Here is a 21189-nt window from a genome sequence, read left to right as displayed (position 1 = left end):
GGAGTAACTAACATTTTTTTCGTTTTTAGTATGATTTACAAATACAGAAGTTTCTATTAACTTTCATTAGAGTTGTCTCTGTATAGTTGTCTGTGTTTTATTAAAGTCTAGAGTCCATCAAGTGAAATAAAATTTCAGCTCTGCCCTTTAAAGAATGTCTGTTAAAATATTTGTCAAACGACACAACAGCAACATTATTCATTTTAAATTATTTCTGTTGCACATTGAAGACTCTGAAAAAGTGTCAGAAAGATATATTCAGTTCAGTTCAGTTCAGTCGCTCAGTCATGTCTGACTCTTAGTGAACCCATGAATCACAGCACGCCAGGCCTCCCTGTCCATCACCAGCTCCCGGAGTCTAGCCAAACCCATGTCCATAGAGTCGGTGATGCAATCCAGCCATCTCATCCTCTGTCTTTCCCTTCTCCTCCTGCCCCCAATCCTTCCTAGCATTGGGGTCTTTTCCAATGAGTCATCCCTTTGCATGAGGTAGCCAAATATTGGAGTTTCAGCTTCAACATCAATCCTTCCAATGAAAACCCAGGACTCATCTCCTTTGGGATGGACGGGTTGGATCTTCTTGCAGTCCAAGGGACTCTCAAGAGTCTTCTCCAACACCACAGTTCAAAAGCAGCAGTTCTTCGGCACTCAGTTTTCTTCACCGTCCAACTCTCACATCCATACATGACTATTGGAAAAACGATAGCCTTGACTAGCGGGACTTTTGTTAGCAAAGTAATGTCTCTGCTTTTAAATGTGCTATCCAGGTTGGCCATAACTTTCCTTCCAAAGAGTATGCGTCTTTTTATTTCATGGCTGCAACGACCATCTGCAGTGATTTGGGAGACCCCAAAAATAAAGTCTGACACTGTTTCCACTGTTTCCCCATCTATTTCCCATGAAGTGATGGGACCAGATGCCATGATCTTAGTTTTCTGAATATTGAGCTTTAAACCAACTTTTTCACTCTCCTCTCTTTCACTTTCATCCAGAGGCTTTTCAGTTCCTCTTCATTTTTGCCATAAGGGTGGTGTCATCTGCATATCTGAGGTTATTGATATTTCTCCTGGCAATCTTGATTCCAGCTTGTGCTTCTTCCAGCCCAGTGTTTCTCATGATATACTCTGCATATAAGTTAAATACGCAGGGTGACAATATACAGCCTTGACGTCCTCCTTTTCCCATTTGGAGCCAGTCACTTGTTCCATGTCCAGTTCTAACTGTTGCTTCCTAAACTGCATACAGGTTTCTCAAGAGACAAGACAGATGGTCTGGTATTCCCATCTCAGAATTTTCCACAGTTTATTGTGATCCACACAGTCAAAGGCTTTGGCATAGTCAATAAAGCAGAAATAGATGTTTTTCTGGAACTCTCTTGCTTTTTCGATGATCCAGTAGATGTTGGCAATTTGATCTCTGGTTCCTCTGCCTTTTCTAAAACCAGTTTGAACATCTGGAAGTTCATGGTTAATGTTGTTGAAACTTGGCTTGTAGAATTTGGGGCATTGCTTTGCTAGCATGTGAGATGAGTGCAGTTGTGCAGTACTTTGATCATTATTTGGCATTGCTTTTCTTAGGGATTGGGATGAAAACTGACCTTTTCCATTCCTGTGGCCACTGCTGAGTTTTCCAAATGTGCTGGCATATTGAGTGCAGCATGTTCACAGCATCATCTTTTAGGATTTGAAATAGCTCAAGTGGAATTCCATCACCTCCACTAGCTTTGTTCGTAGTGATGCTTTCTAAGGCCCACTTGACTTCACATTCCAGGATATCTGGCTCTAGGTGAGTGATCACACCATCATGGTTATCTGGGTCATGAAGATCTTTTTTGTACTTTTTGAAGTTCTCCTGTGTATCCTTGCCACCTCTTCTTCATATCTTCTACTTCTGTTAGGTCCATACCATTTCTTTTCTCATTTCCTGAAGAGATCTCTAGTCTTTCCCATTCTGTCGTTTTCCTCTATTTCTTTGCATTGATCACTGAGGAAGGCTTTCTTATCTCTCCTTGCTATTCTTTGGAACTCTGCATTCAAATGGGTATATCTTTCCTTTTCTCCTTTGCTTTTGGTTTCTCTTCTTTTTACAGCTATTTGTAAGGTCTCCTCAGACAGCCATTTTGCTTTTTTTGCATTTCTTTTTCTTGGAGATGGTCTTGATCATCCTGTACAATGTCACAAACCTCCGTCCATAGTTCATCAGGCACTCTATCTATCAGATCTAGTCCGTTAAATCTATTTCCCATTCCACTGTATAATCGTTAGGGATTTGATTTAGGTCATACTTGAATGGTCCAGTGGTTTTCCCTGCTTTCTTCAATTTAAGTCTGAATTTGGCAAAAAGGAGTTCATGATCAGAACCACAGTCAGCTCCCAGTCTTGTTTTTGCTGATTGTATAGAGCTTCTCCATCTTTGGCTGCAAAGAATGTAATCAATCTGATTTTAGTTTTGGCCATCTGGTGATGTCCATGTGTAGAGTTTTCTCTTGTGTAGTTGGAAGAGGGTGTTTGCTATGACCAGTGCATTCTCTTGGCAGAACTCTATTAGCCTTTGCCCTGCTTCATTCTGTACTCCAAGGCCAAATTTGCCTGTTACTCCAGGTGTTTCTTGACTTCTTACTTTTGCATTCCAGTCCCCTATAATGAAAAGTACATTTTTGGGGGTGTTAATTCTAGAAGGGTTGGTGGTGGCCTGCTGCAGGGTTGGGGGCACAGACTAGCAGTGCATGCATGGGATCTTTTGAGGAAGGTCACCCTTATCTTCATTACCTCAACCATAGTTTAGTGAGTGAAGTCACTCAGTCATGTTCTACTCTTTGTGACCCCATGGACTATAGCCTACCAGGCTCCTCTGTCCATGGAGTTTTCCAGGCAAGAGTACTGGAGTAGGTTGCCATTTCCTTCTCCAGGGGATCTACCCAACCCAGGGATCAAACCCAGGTCTCCCACATTGCAGGCAGACACTTCACCATCTGAGACACCAGGGAAACCAACCATAGTTTGACCCCAGGTAAATAGCAGAGAGGGAACACAGCTCCACCCATCAAGAGAAAATTGGATTCAAGAATAACTGAGCATGGCCCTGCCCACCAGAACAAGACCCAGTTTCCCCCTCAGTCTGTCTATCCCATCAGGAAGCTCCCATAAGCCTCTTATCCTTCTCCATCAGAGGGTAGACAGGTTGAACACCACAATCATGGAAAACTAACCAATCTAATCACATGGATCACAGCCTTCTCTAACTTAGTGAAACTATGAGCCATGCTGTGCAGGGCCACCCAAATCTGGTGGAGAGTTCTGACAAAATGTAGTCCACTGGAGAAGGGAATGGCCAAACACTTCAGTATTCCTGCCTTGATAACCCCATGAACAGTATGAAATGGCAGAAATATGAACTCCCCAGGTTGGTAGGTGCACTATATGCTACTGGAGGTCAGTGGAGAAATAACTCCAGAAAGAATGAAGAGCCGGAGACAAAGCAAAAACAACATCCAGTTGTGGATGTGACTGGTCATGGAAGCAAGGTCCGATGCTGTCAAGAGCAATATTGCATAGGAACCTGGAATGTTAGGTCCCTGAATCAAGGTAAATTGGAAGCAATCAAACAGGAGATGGCAAGAGTGAACATCGACATTTTAGAAATCAGCAAACTAAAATGGACTGGAATGGGTGAATTTAACTCAGATGACCATTATATCTACTACTGTGGGCAGGAATCCCTTAGAAGAAATGGAGTAGCCATCATAGTCAACAAGAGAGTCTGAAATGCAGTACTTGGATGCAATCTCAAAAACGACAGGATGATCACTGTTCATTTCCAAGGCAAACCATTCTATATCATGGTAATCCAAGTCTATGCCCCGACCAGTAATGCTGAAGAAACTGAAGTTAAATAGTTCTATGACGACCGACAAGATTTTCTAGAATTAACACCCAAAAAAGGAAAATACTACTGTGTAAAATTATATTATTGTGTAATAGCAGCCACTCGCCTAAAGGAAAACCAGGTCTCTGAACTTGCTGTTTCCATCATGGGTCACATTAGGAAGTCTTCACAGGGCCACATGGCATCTGTACTTTCTATTTCAGGGACGGCTGACCTTCCGGGATGTGGCCATAGACTTCACTCAAGAGGAGTGGGAATGCCTGGACCTCGGTCAGCGGGACTTGTACACGGACGTGATGGTAGAGAACTATAGGAACCTGGCTTCCTTGGGTGAGGACAACTGCCTTCCAGAATCGCTTATCTAAACCTCAGGGTTTTGGTTCCTTCATTTCTAGAATGTCTTCTGAAAATTTCTGCTCTGCACATTTGTTTCAGATCTCTGCTTTGTAGGTGGAAATGAGTATCTGTGAGTTTAGAAAGAAAGGCTTCGTTATGATGATTCATGATGCTTGTAGCCTTTGTCTTCCTTTATGTAATCTGCCTCCTTCTAGGTCATTGGTAATTGTGTAAGTTCTGTGGTATTAAATAGTTGTACCTTCTCTTAATTTCACATTTCCACTACTTACTTTTGCCTTAGTGGCACTTGACCAGAATCTCAGGACTTAACATTTTGTATTAGTTAGCATTATATAGGTACTTTCAATAAAGTATTTGGGGGGGGGGGGAAGTATTTGGGGAATCATTCTCTGGGCTGTTTTAACATTCACCCTTGCGTTCTCTTCTCGCCTGAATACATATTGGATTGGTAACTGATGAATCTCTAGCACAACAAATATTCCTTTCTCTGATGAACAGGTCTTGTGGTCTCTAAGCCAGACTTGGTCACCTTTCTGGAGCAAATGAAGGATCTCAGGAATATAAGGAGAAGGCAGACAACAGGCATATGCCCAGGTAGGTGTGAATGGATGGAGCCGATGACTCAGGTGAGAGGTACAGTGAGAGACCTGCCTGGGAAGGGAATCTAAAACAGAGTGGCTCTATATACGTATGGTTGATTCTGTGAGGGTCAGTGAGGAAGTCATCCTGTATCATGTGGTTTGGGAAGATCTGCTTCAGTGGAAATGATTTTGGAGAAGTCTGGGTTTATTTCCGTTGCTGTCATAGATGGCTATCACCTGCCCCATTCTGTCTCTTGAATCATTCATGAATTCATCTCCAGTGATTGCTTTTCTCACTCACAGTGAGAACTAAAATTCTCCTCTTGGCCTGTGACAACTTGCATGAGTTGGCCGCTCTTTCATTTCTTGGGGATCCTAGGAAAACTGTGCACACTTCTGAGTGACTATATGATACTCCTTTTAAAGTTTGTTTCTACCTTTAAAAAGAACTGTGTAAGTGGAGTCATAGACATACTGCCAAAGTCCTAGGAATAGTTGGGACAGGTTTGTTTTTCTGTTTGTTTGTTTTTCTCATTTATAGTTTCCAATCCACTGGAAACTGCAGATATGCCCTTATTCATTTCAAACTTAAGTAATGTCTTCACTGCATAAAGCAACACCTCCCTAAAATGGGAAAATGAAAGTCTCATGGTTACTTTAAAGTTTCTCTTCTCTTTATACGAACTCATGTTAAATACCTAAGTGTATTTGTCCCAATTCCTGAATGGTAAAACACTTTAATATATTCAATTACCTCAAAGAATTTTAAAATAAATTGGCATAAGAACTTAGAACATTTTCCATATTTGTAATGGTTGTTTCAAAATGATAGGATTTTTTGATAAAATATAGAAATCTTTTTATTAAATTCTTAATGGAGTAGCTGTTTCACAAAGTTCTGCTGCTGTAAAGAAAACATTATCAATTATACATACATATAGCCACTCTGTTTTAGATTTCCTCCCCAGTTAGGTCTCCAAAGAGTACTGAGTCGAGTCCCAGGTGTTTCCATCATATTATTTTTTTATTTTTAGATCCATCATATTTTTAAAGTCTCACTTCTTATTTAATGTCTTAAGAACTACTACTTTGTTAATTTATCTTGTTGATCATGAGCTTCCCTGGACTCTGTCTCATATGTCCTCATATAAGGATGTTGCTAGGACAGTAGTTCTATGTCATATCATTTATGATTTTTAGATTCAAACATCTAATAGAACATTCTCAGATAAAAACGCAGGTGATAAGAAGTAAATGAAAGGATTAGTAGGCACCTAGCACTTGTGAAAATGTTTGGTGTCTCAGTTTAAGAGGAGTTTAAGCAAAAACTAATCATTTGATTGCCTGTCTCATCTTCACTTAGTTTTTATCTAAGCAGGTTTTTATCTTGCTCCTTCCTCTACAACATACTTCTTTGTCCTCTCATTTTGTCACATCTTCTGTGTTTGTGGTCTCCGTTCTGCAGGCTGCAGGACCCTAGTTCCTCTTGCTCCTGGTGTCTGTCCCCTGGTGGGTGAGGTTGGTCCAGAGGTTTGTGCCCTAACCCCCTTGATGGACTTTTGACTGCTGTTTCTGTGACCCGAGCCTGCCCTGGATATTGAGGGGAGCTTCCCCTTCGCTCTGTGGCTGTCACCGCCCTGTCTGTGGTGGGTCTGCGCCCTGGTTGGTGGAACAGAGCCCCCAGATCTGTTTCTTTGTTGTGATCCTGTTCTATGTGGAGGCAGGTGGGATTGGAGCACACCCCCGGGAGAGAAGCCCCTGAGGATTGCTGCTCTGGGGATGTTCCCCTTGGGATGTGCTCTGTGTGTCACTTTCACCCATTGGGTGAGTCTCGTGTGACCCTGGTTGGCACTGCCCTTGGCCCCACCTCAACCATGGGTATCCTGGCACATGGCCCTGGTGCCTCTCAGATGTTGTTTTCACCAGGTCACCAGCATAGATCCTTGAAGTCAGGGCCCAGGATTGCATTCATCATGGAGCTGGACCTGCTGTGGTGCTGTGGGGGCAGCTCAGACTCCGGCCTGGCCCTGCCCCCCAGTGTGGGAGCCCACGAAGTCTACAGCTGCTACAGCTACACCTGCTGTGACTGGGGGAGCTGTCCTTGTCCACTCAGACGTGGACACTCAGCACCTTTACTCTAAAGGTGCTGAGTTTACAAAGACAGCTGTGATGGTATAGAAACGAGTTTGTGCAACTTCCAGTGGAGATATCAGCTTTACTTCCTTCAATTGCCAGACCCTGGGGCTCAGCAGTGCTTCAGCCCGCTCTGTGCATGTGGATAAACCACAGGGCCCTGCTCCCGAGGTTTCCCAGAGTCCACCAGTCTACCTGGTAGTGAGGGGCGCAGAGGAAGAGGCAACAGCTGGGTTCTTGAGAGCACCCACCCTAATGGAGCCCTTCCTCATGCCTCGTGAGGAGGGGCCAGCACAGGGGGAGAGAGGCTACAAACAGTGGTGGGTCTTCGCTTGGGGCATGACTCAGCAATGGCGCTCTGCTCTCTGGTCGTTCAGGCTTCCTCCCCAAGCATTCCTGTTTGCAGAGCTCCTCCCTCCCTGCCATTCCCACAGGACGTCTCCTCACAGCCCACAGCAGTCCTCTGCCTGGGCCTGCTCTCCAGACCCCCCATCCCAGCACCCAGCGCTTGTCTGCAGTGGTGGACACCCTCTCAGGCTGGGTGGGCAGGGCTGGGGCAGTACCCCGTGTGCAGGTCTCCTCTGTTCTGCTGCCTCTGACTGCTGCCGTGTTCTCCCACAGAGGATGAGGCTCCCCTTCTGTCCCAGCTGGGCTCCCCCAGTGAGGCCCTTCCCCGGAGGTGGAGACCTCTCCTCTCTTCAGATCCCCCCAGGGTTGCAGGCCCCATCCCATTTCCTTTCCTGTTCTTTTTCTTTCTTCTTTCTTTTGCCCTACCTAGCTCAGCAGGAATCTTTCTTGTCCTTTTAGATTTCCAAGGTCCTCTGCTAGTGTTCAGCTGGGCTCTGTGAGAAGTGTTCCATTTCTGATGTATGCGTGATGCATTTGTGGAGAGAGATGAAGTCCATGTCTGCCTAATCCTCTGGCATCTTGATCCTCCCATCTCTATTTTATTTTTATGCTAGCAAAGGGTTCATCAATTTTCTCTAAATCTTTAAGGGGATTCACTGAGAATAGTAGGTAAAAAAACTTCTTCTTTGCTATCTTTCAGCTATATCTCCTCAAGACACCCAGGATTTGATGCCAAAGAAACCAAGGGTAGAAGATTTGTTCCCAAAAGCAAACCTAGGAATATATGAAAGATTTCACCTCAGAAACTTGCAATTAATGAAAGACTCAGAACATACAAGGGCGTGTGAAAGACAGAGAGGATGTTTACCTGGACATAAAGAAATTGAGACAGTTACACATAATGCAGACATTACTGTAGAAAGAAATGAGCTACTTGAGTCAAATTGGGGGAAACCCTCATTTCAGTCTTCAACATCTGCTGAGAAGTGTACGTTTTTCAGAAAAAGTTTACATTGTTTTTTGAAACATACTTGTTCTCTGAAAGGAAATGTGGACAATCTGGAAAGTCCTCCAGTCTCTACTGTACATACTCCTTAAAACCACTCTGAGCATAGGCTTCGATTCAACATATATTTAAACATGTCTGAAAACCAGAAATCTGAAAATGATGGGAAAAACTCACAATATAATCAATTTGAGGGATCTGTGATTAGGAAGTCATTATTCTTCCAGAAACAGATATTTTCTCTCCATTCCAAGATGTATAATGTTGATGATAATGGAAGAGATGTAATCCAACCAGCATTGTTCAATACATCCCATGATATGGTTAATAGGGAAGAACTTTCCAAGTGTAAGAAAATGAGTCAGACCTTAAGTAAGACCTCCAGCTCCAATAATTACACAATTATTTATGATGGAGTAAAGGTCTATTCATGCAATGAACCTGGGCATAACTTTGAACAAGACTCAAACTTTATGGAACATCAGGGAGCTCAGTCTTCACACAAGGATTCTAAAAGTAGTAAATGTAAGAATATCTTTTATCAAGCATCAGATCTTTCTCTAAATAAGAGTATTCATAGTGGAGAGAAAACTTACAATTGTAGTGAATATGGTAAAGTTTCTAATCAGTCTTCAAATCTGATTAAACAGCAGAGAATTCAGAATCCACAGAAACATTACAAGTGTAATAAATGTGGGAAAGTCTTCAGTAACTCATCTAATATAAGTAAACACAGGAAGACACGTTCAGGAAGGAAACCTTTCAAGTGTACAGGATGTGCCAAAGCCTTTCATCAGAGTTCAAGTCTTAGTCAACATCGGCAAATCCATACTGGCAGGAAACCTTATAAATGTAGCGAATGTGGCAAAATGTTTATCTATTTCTCAAATCTTAGTCACCATCAGCAAATTCACACTGGGGAGAAACCTTATCAATGTGCAAAGTGTGGCAAAGCCTTTAGTCAGAACTCAAATCTTACTCGACACCAGCGAATTCATACTGGAGAGAAACCTTATAAATGTAAGGATTGTGGCAAAGCCTTTAGCCGGCGCTATGGTCTTACTCAACACCAGCGAATTCATACTGGAGAGAGACCTTATAAATGTAAAGAATGTGGGAAAGCCTTCAATACAAACTCATACCTTACTCAACACCAGCGAATTCATACTGGAGTGAAACCTTATAAATGTAAGGATTGTGGCAAAGCCTTTAGCCAGCGCTTTGGCTTTACTCAACATCAGTTAATTCATACTGGAGAGAAACCTTTTAAATGTAAAGAATGTGGAAAAGCCTTTAGTCAATCCTCAACTCTTACTAAACACCAGCGAATTCATACTGGAGAGAAACCTTATAAATGTAAAGAATGTGGAAAAGCATTTAATAGAAACACAACTCTTACCAAACACCAGCGAATTCATACTGGAGAGAAGCTTTATAAATGCAATGATTGTGGCAAAGCCTTTAGCCAGAGCTATGGTTTTACTCAGCATCAGTTAATTCATACTGGAGAGAAACCTTTTAAATGTAAAGAATGTGGAAAAGCCTTTAGTCTATCCTCAACTCTTAACAAACACCAGCGAATTCATACTGGAGAGAAACCTTATAAATGTAAGGATTGTGGCAAAGCCTTTAGCCGGCGCTATGGTCTTACTCAACACCAGCGAATTCATACTGGAGAGAGACCTTATAAATGTAAAGAATGTGGGAAAGCCTTCAATACAAACTCATACCTTACTCAACATCAGCGAATTCATACTGGAGTGAAACCTTATAAATGTAAGGATTGTGGCAAAGCCTTTAGCCAGCGCTATGACTTTACTCAACATCAGTTAATTCATACAGGAGAGAAACCTGATAAATGTAAAGAATGTGGAAAAGCCTTTAGGCATAGCAGTCATCTCACTAGGCATCTCAGTGCACATACTGGAGAAAAATCCTCATAATGAAATAAGTGATGGAAGAAGTTTGTCCTAAACATACACGTCAGAAAACACGAGACCATTTATATAAGAAAGATATGGAGTGATGTATAAATGTAAAAGAAAAAAAAGTGTAGAAAATGATTTAATGAAAATCGAAATCTAAATAAATACCAGAAAATCCATACTAGAAAACTTTACATCAATCCTGTTTTCCACAGTTCCTCTTAAAGAGAAGTACTATAGATAGTAATCAACAGTTAAAGCAGATAGAAAATTGATATGTTAGTGTGGATCACAAGATGAAAGGTTGATGTTTATAAAGGTACAATTATTAGCAATGTATCCTTGCTTATACTGACATGATTTGTGATTATTTGAAAATGAATGTAGTTCAACTCTCTACTTACTCCAAGGTATGATTCATTTCTAGTGTGCATGCAAACTTATGTTGTTGATAGTTGGTACCTCAAAGATGAGAGAAGCCCTTCTATCTAGGGAGAAATCATTTATATGTATTCTCCATTAGAAGATTAAGGACACAGTAATGTAACATGTACAGTAAACATCTAAATGGTGGTGTTTGTCATTCATGTCACACATCCCTGTAGGTCACCATGATGTAAGTGTTCAGGGAATAATTCCACATACTAAAGATGTAAGTTATTAAGTTATGCTTTTAAATGTTAATATAATGACAGTTCACTGAAATCTTGATGTGTTTTATAATATCAGCAGAAATTATGAATGTTTAACCTATTTCAAATAACCTCTGATACCCTAAAATGTATGGGAAACCCTTCCCAGAAAATTCCTGTAATTATTGTAAGTCTTCTTTCTTAAATGATTAGTCTCCATTTTGTAACCATAGAAATCACAGTTGTCAGATCATTATATCAGAGGAATGAATATTGTTTATGCTTGCAATCTGTCTTTTAATCAAAGTTACACAATGGAGTATAAAAGGCTTTATTCTGACTGTGTGTGATGTTCATACATGTTAATCAATAAAACTGAATGGCTTCTTGTGGTAAAGATGGTGTGAATGAATGAAGTGTTAACCTACCTCCACCATTAACCTCTCCCATCTTATTTAAGGTTGCAGGGAAGAGCACATAACAGTGAAATCTTTGGTAGCACAGTGGGATGGCATCTGTAACAGTTAGTTTCCTTACTGCCCTTAAGCCTCAAATCATTTGATCATGTATTTCCCATCATTTCTCCTTTGTGCTTTCCCCTCTCTCTGAAACTGCAGGGACATTGTGACGGTTCTAATAAGAAGGATCATACACAGTACTGTTGAGAGCTCCCCTGAACTGCTCCATGCTGTTGCTGCCTCAGCATCTGTCTGGGGAGCAGGCAGCCTGCAGGTCCTTGAACTCACACCAACCAATGCTGTGAGCACTTGCACCAGAAGACCCCCTTCCTTAAGACTAGCAGGCTTGTTGAACCCCAGGGCTACTTCACAAGCTCCCCTTCAATGCCACCCTCACAGAGCCACCAAAATCCTAGTCCTTTTGGTCTGAATGGACCCATCCACACTCAGCCTGGGGAGCCCACAGCACTTCACCCAGGGCCTCTTATAAAAACCTGAGCCCCAATTACTGCCTCTTTCTCTGCTCACTTCTATCCTTGACCTCACTCAGAGCTTGCTGTGAATTCTCTCAGGACCCAGAGTCATGAACTCACCTGCTTCAGTTGTCCTTTGTTCTCAGCATCTTTGTTCTCATCCTTTGTACTCAGCATCTGTCTGGGGAGCAGGCAGCCTGCAGGTCCTTGAACTCACACCAGCCAGTCCTGTGAGCACCTGCCCTAGATCACCCCCTTCCTTGAGACCAGCAGTCTTGCTGAACCCCAGGGTGTACTTCACAGGCCCCCCTTCAGTGACACCCTCAGAGCTCACCAGAATCCTGCTCCTCTGGTTTGAATGGACCCATCCGCACTCAGCCTGAGGAGCCCACAGCACTTCACCCGGGGTCACTTAGAAAGGCCTGAACCCCAAGTACTGGAACTTTCTCTGCCTGATTCTAGCCTTGACCTCCCTCAGAAGTTCCCATTCTAAATCCTCCCCTACAGAGAGGTCTCAGGTGTGCTGAGTGTGAGGGCTTGAGCTCTGGGTGTCTGAATGCGAGCTTGGGGAAGACACATCAGAACACATGGGAAGCCTGGTAAAGACTCATTTCTGCGCCTCAGACCTGCTGATTCATAGCTTCTTAGAGTGGGGCCCTGGCCTTGAGTGATTTGTGTTCACTGAAATGATTCAGAAAGAATCCTTAGCCAAGTGGTTTCCATCTGTTTCCCATCAGGGTCACGTGACCAGTGTCAGGAAGCGACCTCCCCACAGAGTTCTCTTGGTCCTGTGGGGGCATCAGTGTGGTGTGTAGGAAGTGCTCCAGGGGATTCTGAGGGGGAGCCCGGCTTAAGAACGTGGCTCCTGGTCCATTTGTGAGAGCTGAGGCCCGGCTTCAGTCCGAGGAGAGGCAGCAGCATTGGTCTAGCTGGATTTGGACCGGGGAAGTCAGTCAGCTCACATGGTCTGTGTGAGCAGAGGGTTAGGAGCTCTCTGTGGGGAGTGAACAATCAACAAGTAAATTCACAGGCTGGTCTCCAGGTAGGAAGTGATTGTTCCTGAATATTTCCTGAGACAGAACAGGAGAGGTGGGTCTTTTCAGCTTTTCAAGGTCCTTCTGTCTAGGTGAGGTGGTTGCAGGTTAAAGAGCTGTCCGGATGCCTTTGAACGTATCTCAAGACACAGGTGTGAATTTGCAACATAACATCCCCAGAGAAGACAGAGCAGGAGGAAGAGGAAATGGCAGCTTCTCTGGTACATGTCCTGTCCCAGGTCTGGGGCTGTGTCTGCTTTTCCTCCTGAAATTCCTGGACTGAGAATCTGCAAACCTTTACTTCTCTGCTTCTAATATTTCTGCCCGGGGCATTTGTTATCAACTTATTTTTTCCTTTTTTTCTTATAGTAGTGAAGACCGGCTCTTTAAACTACGTCTCTCTTAGTCCTAGAGTCTTCTGCATTGTCTGTATCCCGGCTTTCTATGGAGTATGACAGATTCTCAACATGAATTAATGACTCTCAACTGGTGAAAACATTTCCTTTGTGTGAGATCAACCCAGGGAGGCATAGGTTCTGAGAATCCTATTGGGATGTGCTTCAGTCTTGGGACCTTAGAGAAATAGGGGGAAATTAGTGATGAATTTACATGTAGGTGCAACTTCAGACACTTAGAAAAGGATTAAGAAAATGTCCTTATAAATAGAATTGCCTCAGTGGTTCAGAATTCTACAGAAAGTTTGGGGGGAAAATGGAGAAGAAAAATGTGAGATACTCTTCTCTATATTGGCAGGAAGGACTCAGGCTTAACTGTACTTTTAATATACAGAACATTGGAAGTTATATATGAAGTGAAATTTGCATAAAACTGATATTTTTTTCAGGATAGATTCAGATCACTGCTAACATTTATCCCATTACACCTCATGTTCCATTGGTTCAGGTGGTTCTCTGAGATTCCAGCACTAAGTGTTCATACTTTTTCTCTTTATCTTTAATAAAATTCTTTGAACGATTTAGTGAGGCGTGTGAATAAGCTGCCACAGTTAATGAGAAATCCGTGTTTTCCTCTGTTTGCTTTGGAAAAATGAACACTCACCTGTGTTTAGTAGGGTTCTTGAGTTTTGTGAGTTTTCATTACTTAAGCTCAGGTCTGATTATTTCCATTTTTAATATACTCAGCACTCATATTCAAACTACTGCACAATTGCACTCATTTCACTAGCTAGCAAAGAAATGCTCAAAATCCTTCAAGTTAGGCTTCAACAGTATGTGAACTTCCAGGTGCACAGCCTGGGTTTAGAAAAGGCAGAAAAGGAACCACGGATCAAACTGCCAACACCAACTGGATCATAGGAAAAGCTAGAGAATTTCAGAAAAACATCTACTTCTACTTCACTGACTACACTGAAGCCTTTGGCTGTGTAGGTCACAATAAAGTGTGGAATATTCTTAAAGAGACGGAAGTATCAGATCACCTTACCTGCCCCCTTCTAAACCTGTATGGAGGTCAAGAAGCAACAATTAGAACCAGACATGGGACAATGGACTGGTTCAAAATTGGGAAGGGAGTATATCAAGACTGTATATTGTCACCTTGTTTATTTAACTTATATGCAGAGTACATCACGTGAAATGCCGGGTTGGATGAAGTACAAGCTGGCATCGCAATTGCAGGGAGAAATATCAGTAAACTCAGATATGCAGGTATCACCACCCTTATGATAGAAAGCAAAGAGGAATTAAAAAGACTCTTGATGAAGGTGAAAGAGGAGAGTGAAAAAGCTGACTTAAAACTCAACATTCAAAAAATGAAGATCATGGCATCCGGTTCCATCACTTCATGGCAAATAGATGGGGAAACAATGGAAACAGTGACAGACTGAATCCTGGCGTGCTGCAGTCCATGGAGTCGCAAAGAGTCGGATAGACTGAGCAACTGAACAACATATTCCCAAAATAGAATTCTTTTCACATCTTTGTATTTTCTATAATATTTACAAGAATCTTATTACTAGTATATGTTCAACTCTGTTAAATCTAAAATAGCACTCAACACTAGTGATAGAGATTTTCTAAAGAATAAAACGTTCAGAAGCAAGAGCTCTAATTTATATCATACCGTCATGTGTTTTTGCCCTAGCATGTTTAAAAAAGACAATCAACCAGAAATAAATTATAAGATTTAAACAGGGAAATCTATTCTTGATTTTATTGACATGAATAGGTTTTCTCTATCACTTTTAATATGTATATAGTTCCTAAGTAGTGTATGTATGTGTGCATGAAAATGTTAACATTAAATGATTCATTTTTTCTGTTTCTGATATTTTTGCCAGTTACCTCATTTGGGTAAAACACCCATTAGAATTGTCTGTGTGCTGCCTTTGTTCTTTTGAGAGAAACTCAAGCTCAGATCCACTGAAGCAAATCCCAAGCTCTACCATTTCCTGAATATTTGACCAAATATTCAAAACAATTTTGAATAGCATTATTATTGATCTAAAATTATTTATATGGCTCATTCAAGATTGAAAAGTAAAAAACTGTTAGATATATAGTATATAAATAGTCTAAAGGATTGTTTTTTCTAGGTTTACAAATCTACTAAGCCTGTAAAATCTGTAATCTATTAAACCTATAAAATCTGTATAATGCTTTAAGTTCAATCTTAACTAAGATTTCTTACGTGGCTGTTTCACCTCTGTGCCATTCACAATGGCCATTTATGAACCAGATATGTAGTGAGAATTCAGCTTGTTTTGGCTCCTTCAACTCCATAGGAGCCAAAATCCTTGGTCTCCTATATTTTTACATTCTGATCAGTTTTATATCAAAATCATCTATGACTTTATCTAAAAGATATAACATGCTTGAATGAACATATATTTGGTAAGAAGGAGATAATTAGCAGGTATCCCAGATCTATGAAAATGCTTTGTTCATATATTTCAGATTACTTCTAGCAAAGAGTAATTGCTAGGTTTTTTGTCTACTTCCTTCAAGGGGTGTTTGAACCATGGTATAATTTAATCACAAAGGTTTAGTTGATATGTCAGTGAGTCTTTGCATATTTTACAACTTTTAATTTTTTTCTTTACTTATAAAGTAAGATTACTTTTGTTTTAAAGAAAGGGTTGCAGCCTTGATATCTTGTCTATATATATAAGCAATGTGTTAATACATGCTAAATTTCTCAACTGGAATAAAAATGCTTATTCGTTTTAATTTTTCATTAGAGCTTTTTAGGAATGATTTTTTCCATTTTCTGTGTTTATCTCCTGGCTTGGAACCCATGCCAGGGTCTAAAATAGTTGCTTTCTACGTGTGCACAGACACAATTAAAAAATATAATTTAGAAGGATTCTTTTTTAAAAGAACATATAAGTTGTATTCAGACTTTTGGGCAAAAAAATTTCTCTTGTTTAGCTGTTCCATATGAGTTTGAGCTGCATGAGCAGTTTACATGTTTTGGAGATGAAGTCCATGTAGGTCTTTGTTTGTTACATTTTTTTCCCATTCTGAGGGTTGACTTTTTCTTTCCTTTAGGGTTTCCTAAAGGTCAATGAGATCCATTTTGTTGACTTTTGTTTTATTTTTCATTTCTCTAAATGGTAGATCCAAAAAGAACTTGCTGTGATTTATATCAAAGCATTTATTTTCCTCGGGAGATTTAGAGTAATCATCCCATCATTTAGATATTTAATTGATTTCAAGTTCCTCTTTTTGTATGGGGTTAGGGAGTTGTCATAATTTCATTCTCTTTTCCTTTGTTTAAGGAATGTGCGCCTCATATTCCTTGGTGGCTGTTCCCAGTTTACATTACCAGCATCAGTGTAGGAGGTTTCCCTTTTCTCCACAGCCTTTCCAGACTTTACTGTTTGTAGACTTTTTAACAAAGGCCATTCTGATCAGTGAGGAGTGATACCTCATTGTAATTTTGATTTGCATTTTTCTAAGATTTCAGGAGGTTGAGACTTTTTCGCTATTTTTTTTTTTTTTGTAAGAAATGTAAAACTGACCTCTCAAGAGTAGCCTCTTGGTGGTCTGCCCTGTTTTGATTGTTTTTCCAAGGCCTACCTGAGGATATTTGTTGAGGACAGATTTTTTTCCTTCTTTACCCCTAGCCTGCAGTATTCAGTATTAACTGTGTTTTTCAGTAACCAAAAGTGGCCACAGGTTAGTAGCATTTTTTTCACGCTTCCTGTTTTGTCTGTTTGTTTTGGCTAACTTAATATTTATTTTCTATTGAAGTAGGGTTGATTTCCATTGTTGTGTTTGTTTTAGGTTTACAGGAACTTGATTGAGTTATACATAGACCTATATCTATTCCTTTTCAGGGTTTTTCCCATGTAGGATCTTTCACTTTGTTCAGTAGACTTCCCTGTGCTATTTAGTAGGTCCTTTTGGATTATCTATCTGATAATAAGTCATCAGTTCAGTCGCTCAGCCATGTCCGACTCTTTGCAATCCCATGAATCGCACCACACCAGGCCTGCCTGTCCATCACTAACTCCCAGAGTCCACCCAAACTCGTGTGCATCGAGTCGGTGATGCCATCCAGCCATCTCATCCTCTCTCGTCCCCTCACCTCCTGCCCCCAATCCCTCCCAGCATCAGGGTCTTTTCCAATTAGTCAGCTCTTCACATGAGGTGGCCAAAGTTTTGGAGTTTCAACTTCAGCATCAGTCCTTCCAGTGAACACCCAGGACTGATCTTCTTTAGGATGGACTGGTTGGATCTCCTTGCAGTCCAAGGGACTCTCAAGAGTCTTCTCCAACACCACAGTTCAAAAGCATTAATTCTTTGGCGCTCAGCTTTCTTCACAGTCCAACTGTCACATCCATACATGACCACTGGAAAAACCATAGCCTTGACCAGACGGACTTTTGTTGGCAAAGTAATGTCTCTGCTTTTTATTATGCTGTCTAGGTTGGTCATAACTTTCCTTCCAAGGAGTAAGCGTCTTTTAATTTCATGGCTGCAATCACCATCTGCAGTGATTTGGGAGCGCAAAAAATAAAGTCTGACACTGTTTCCACTGTTTCCCCATCTATTTCCCATGAAGTAATGTGACCAAATGCCATGATCTTAGTTTTCTGAATGTTGAGTTTTAAGCCAAACTTTTCACTCTCCTCTTTCACTTTCATCAAGAGGCTTTTTAGTTCCTCTTCACTTTCTGCCATAAGGGTGGTGTCATCTGCATATCTGAGGTTATTGATATTTTTCCCGGTGTCAGGGAATGTTTGACGGGAGGATTCCTACGTGCTGTCTCTCATGAGTCCTTTGTCTCTCTTCAAGAGGAACAGCACGCTGCTCCCAGGGACTGAGGTCATTGTGTGAGGCAGGCTTGCATCTCCTTTAGTAAACATTCTCTTTAGGACAAAACTGCTTAGTCTTGCTCCCCTTTCTTGAGATATGGATTGTCGCCTGACCTTGTGACTAACATTACCCCTTGTTCCCTTGGTAACGGTTGCTGTACGTTTGGTTTTCTGATTTCTATCATTCCTGAAAGAAGTTTCTCGTGCCACAGCCTATATATACTCATAGAAAAATCATTAAAGCACCTTTGCTCCATCAAAACTTACGTCCCTGGATCTTTTTTTGTCTCTCTCTCTCTCTCTTTTCCTGGCTGACTCTGGAGCGTGGAGACCCATCATGCTCACTTTCTTGCCCGGGCTTCTAAGACCCTCTTGAGAAGGCACTTTGTGCCTTCACCCCCTCGAGAGGGCGCCTGGTACCTTCATGAGTGATTCAAGTCCTGTGTCAAGGGCTTTATTGGTCCTCTGCGTAAACCAGGGGATATCAGCCTCTTTCTCTCTTTTACTTTCTTATCATCGACTCTGTACCACCAGGTTCCAGTCCATTAAAGGACCACAACAAATGGCGCCAAGAAACAGGGACACTGGTATACGTGGCATATGGGGCGGAGTGACTCAGGGACCTATTGAGGTCGGTAAGTACTAAGGCATTGGTTAAACGGCTGGCCAGCCCCATTATTTTTCTACTTTACTTCACCATTTGTTTAAAGTTCAGGGAGTTCTGGTTTCACGCCAATGAATAGAGGCTTGCCTTCAAACAGTAGTTGAACATAATCCTTAGTTCCCTGATAAATGCAGTTTTGATTTAGAAATTTGGCTCCGGGTCAAAGGAAATGTTAAATGAGCTGCCAAACAAGGAAAAAATATTCCAATTGATCTCTAGCCCCTATGGGCTCTCATTAAAGCTGTAATTCTGCCATTTCAAGGTACATTCTAGCCCTTCCAATATTCAGCAACAGACAGAACACTCATTACATAAGTATAAATTAAATGATAAAACTCTACAAAAGGCCCAATTAAAACAATACAAAGTATCTCAAAGTTGTCTTACTAACCCTGCCCTGGCTGCTCCAAATGCTCCTCCTCTGCCAACGGTTGCAACTCCAAAAGTCTCTCCTTTGTTGGAATTTAATGAAAGTTATGCTAATTGTTTAGCTAGATTAGAAGCTGCTATTTCCCATACTAAATCAGAGAAGAAACCAAGAAACAGCTAGAGAAATTACTTGTTTAAGAGAATGCAAATCAAAAAGAGAGAGAGAGAATGCAAATCAGAAATGTCAAAGAGCTATAGCTGCAATTTGTGAGACTAAGACTATTACTGATTATTTGAAGGCTTGTCACAATCTAGGATTAAAAACTCAAAAGATGCAAATACTAGCTGGAACAATGGCTACTACCTTTTAAAAAGGGAAATGAAGGATGCTTTACATGTGGAGATAAAAACCATTTAAAAAGGGACTGCCCTAAGAAGGCTAATAAAAAACCTCCAAGAATTCGCCCTTGCTACCATAGAGGAATGCATTGGGCCAAAGATTGTAAATTTAAATTTGATATTGAAGGAAAACCTATTCCAGGAAACTCCAAACAGGGGACCCCCCCAGGTCCCCTACAACAAAAACCAGGGGCAAATTCTATCTTTTCCCTCTAACCCTCAACGTCCAGCAGTGCTGCCATTAATATACCAGCCCTAAATGATTTTTTCCTTTACCCTTAAGCAGTCCCTTCTAGAGTACCTACTGGACTTTTTGGACCCCTGCCCCCACAAACCTTCAGTCTTTTACTTGGCTGATCTAATTTGGCTTCTAAAGGAATTACTGTTCACCCTGGAATAATTGGTTCATATTATAAAGAAGAGATTCAAATTATGATGTCAGCTCAGATTCTATGGACAAAATTGCTCGATTATTTCTTTTGCCTTACATTTCTATTAACTCCTCTAATATTGTATGGACAGGCAGATTTGGCAATACAGGTCAAAAACAATCCTTATGGACATCATTGGTATTTGAATATGCCCTACCAAATATAAATATCAAAATTAATGGCAAAAGATTTTCTGGTCTCCTTGGCAGTGGATCTAATATTACTATTATTTCCTAACACTTATGGCCCAAATCCTGACCTATACAAAAGGTCTCTTGCAAATTGCAGGAATTTCTCAAACCAAAGTTCAACAAATTTATCAAAATATTCAAATCTACCCATATGATAGACCAAAAGGTCAACCTACAACATTAAGACCTTATGTGATAGATGCACCCCTTAATCTAATAGGAAAGGACTTACTTATGCAATGGCAAACTCAGATATACATTCCACATTTTTCCTAGGGGCCACTGCTCATTTAACAAACAAAACAATTATTAAAACAACTGAGAAAAATTATAAGCCTATTTGGACAAAGTAATGGCCCCTTGTGAAAGAAAAATTACAAGCTACTAAAGAACTTATAAACACACAATTAAAATGGAAACATATTGAGGAATCTTACTCTTCTTGGAACTCTCCTATTTTTGTTATAAAAAGGAAATCTAACAAATGGTGTCTCTTAACAGACTTTAGAAAAGTTAATTCTTCTATGAAACCTATGTGTGCATTACAACCAGAGATCCCATCACCTATTATTATTCCTCAAAATTGGCACATTATTATTACTGATTCACAAGATTGCTTTTTTTTTTTCTTATAGTTTTTTTTCTCTTTTATTTTATTTTTTTTTATTTTTTTTCTTTCTTTTATTTATTTATTTATTTATTTTTAGCCTCAAATCTCAAAATCATCTATTTACTACAGAATACATTAGACAACCTTAAAATCGCAGTATGAAGATTACAACATGGACTGAAGAAATTTTTCTTTACTACACAAAATATAACCTAGCAACAAAAAACCACATTTTTTTTTCCTTTCTGGGGAAGAAAAAGGGCATGGTTTGATAATGAACAAATTTTGCATAAATCCTAACAAAATTTACCTATGCCACTTAATTCTGAAAATTTTATCTGTAATTTAGTGTTCTGGTTGTAACTTTACTAACAATGTTTAACCTCCAAAGCAGCAGTCATTTACAGCAAAT

The 21189-nt window shown here is 40.6% G+C and overlaps 2 protein-coding genes across 5 annotated transcripts in view; both read left to right on the top strand.

Moving 5' to 3' along the window:
• LOC122689813 (zinc finger protein 345-like) overlaps window positions 1–11264 on the top strand; it is a 123749-nt gene extending 112485 nt beyond the window's left edge. For 2 of the 4 annotated variants that reach the window (XM_043896584.1, XM_043896593.1), the window contains one exon: window positions 8005–11264. In XM_043896584.1, coding sequence (XP_043752519.1) covers window positions 8445–10253 — 1809 coding nt within the window. In that variant the 5' untranslated portion in view covers window positions 8005–8444 and the 3' untranslated portion in view covers window positions 10254–11264. Of the gene's footprint in view, window positions 1–4088; window positions 4216–4740; window positions 4837–5660; window positions 7234–8004 lie in introns of those variants that run through there. The other 2 variants (XM_043896570.1, XM_043896577.1) reach the window with 2 other exon arrangements.
• The window catches only part of LOC122689681 (zinc finger protein 331-like), a 183180-nt gene that overhangs the window by 2315 nt on the left and 159676 nt on the right, over window positions 1–21189 (top strand). The window lies entirely within an intron of this gene.

This window comes from Cervus elaphus, chromosome 4, assembly GCF_910594005.1.
Source record: "Cervus elaphus chromosome 4, mCerEla1.1, whole genome shotgun sequence".
NCBI lineage: Eukaryota > Metazoa > Chordata > Mammalia > Artiodactyla > Cervidae > Cervus > Cervus elaphus.
Note: the sequence above shows the minus strand (reverse complement) of the source record. Positions and strands in the feature narration are given on the sequence as shown.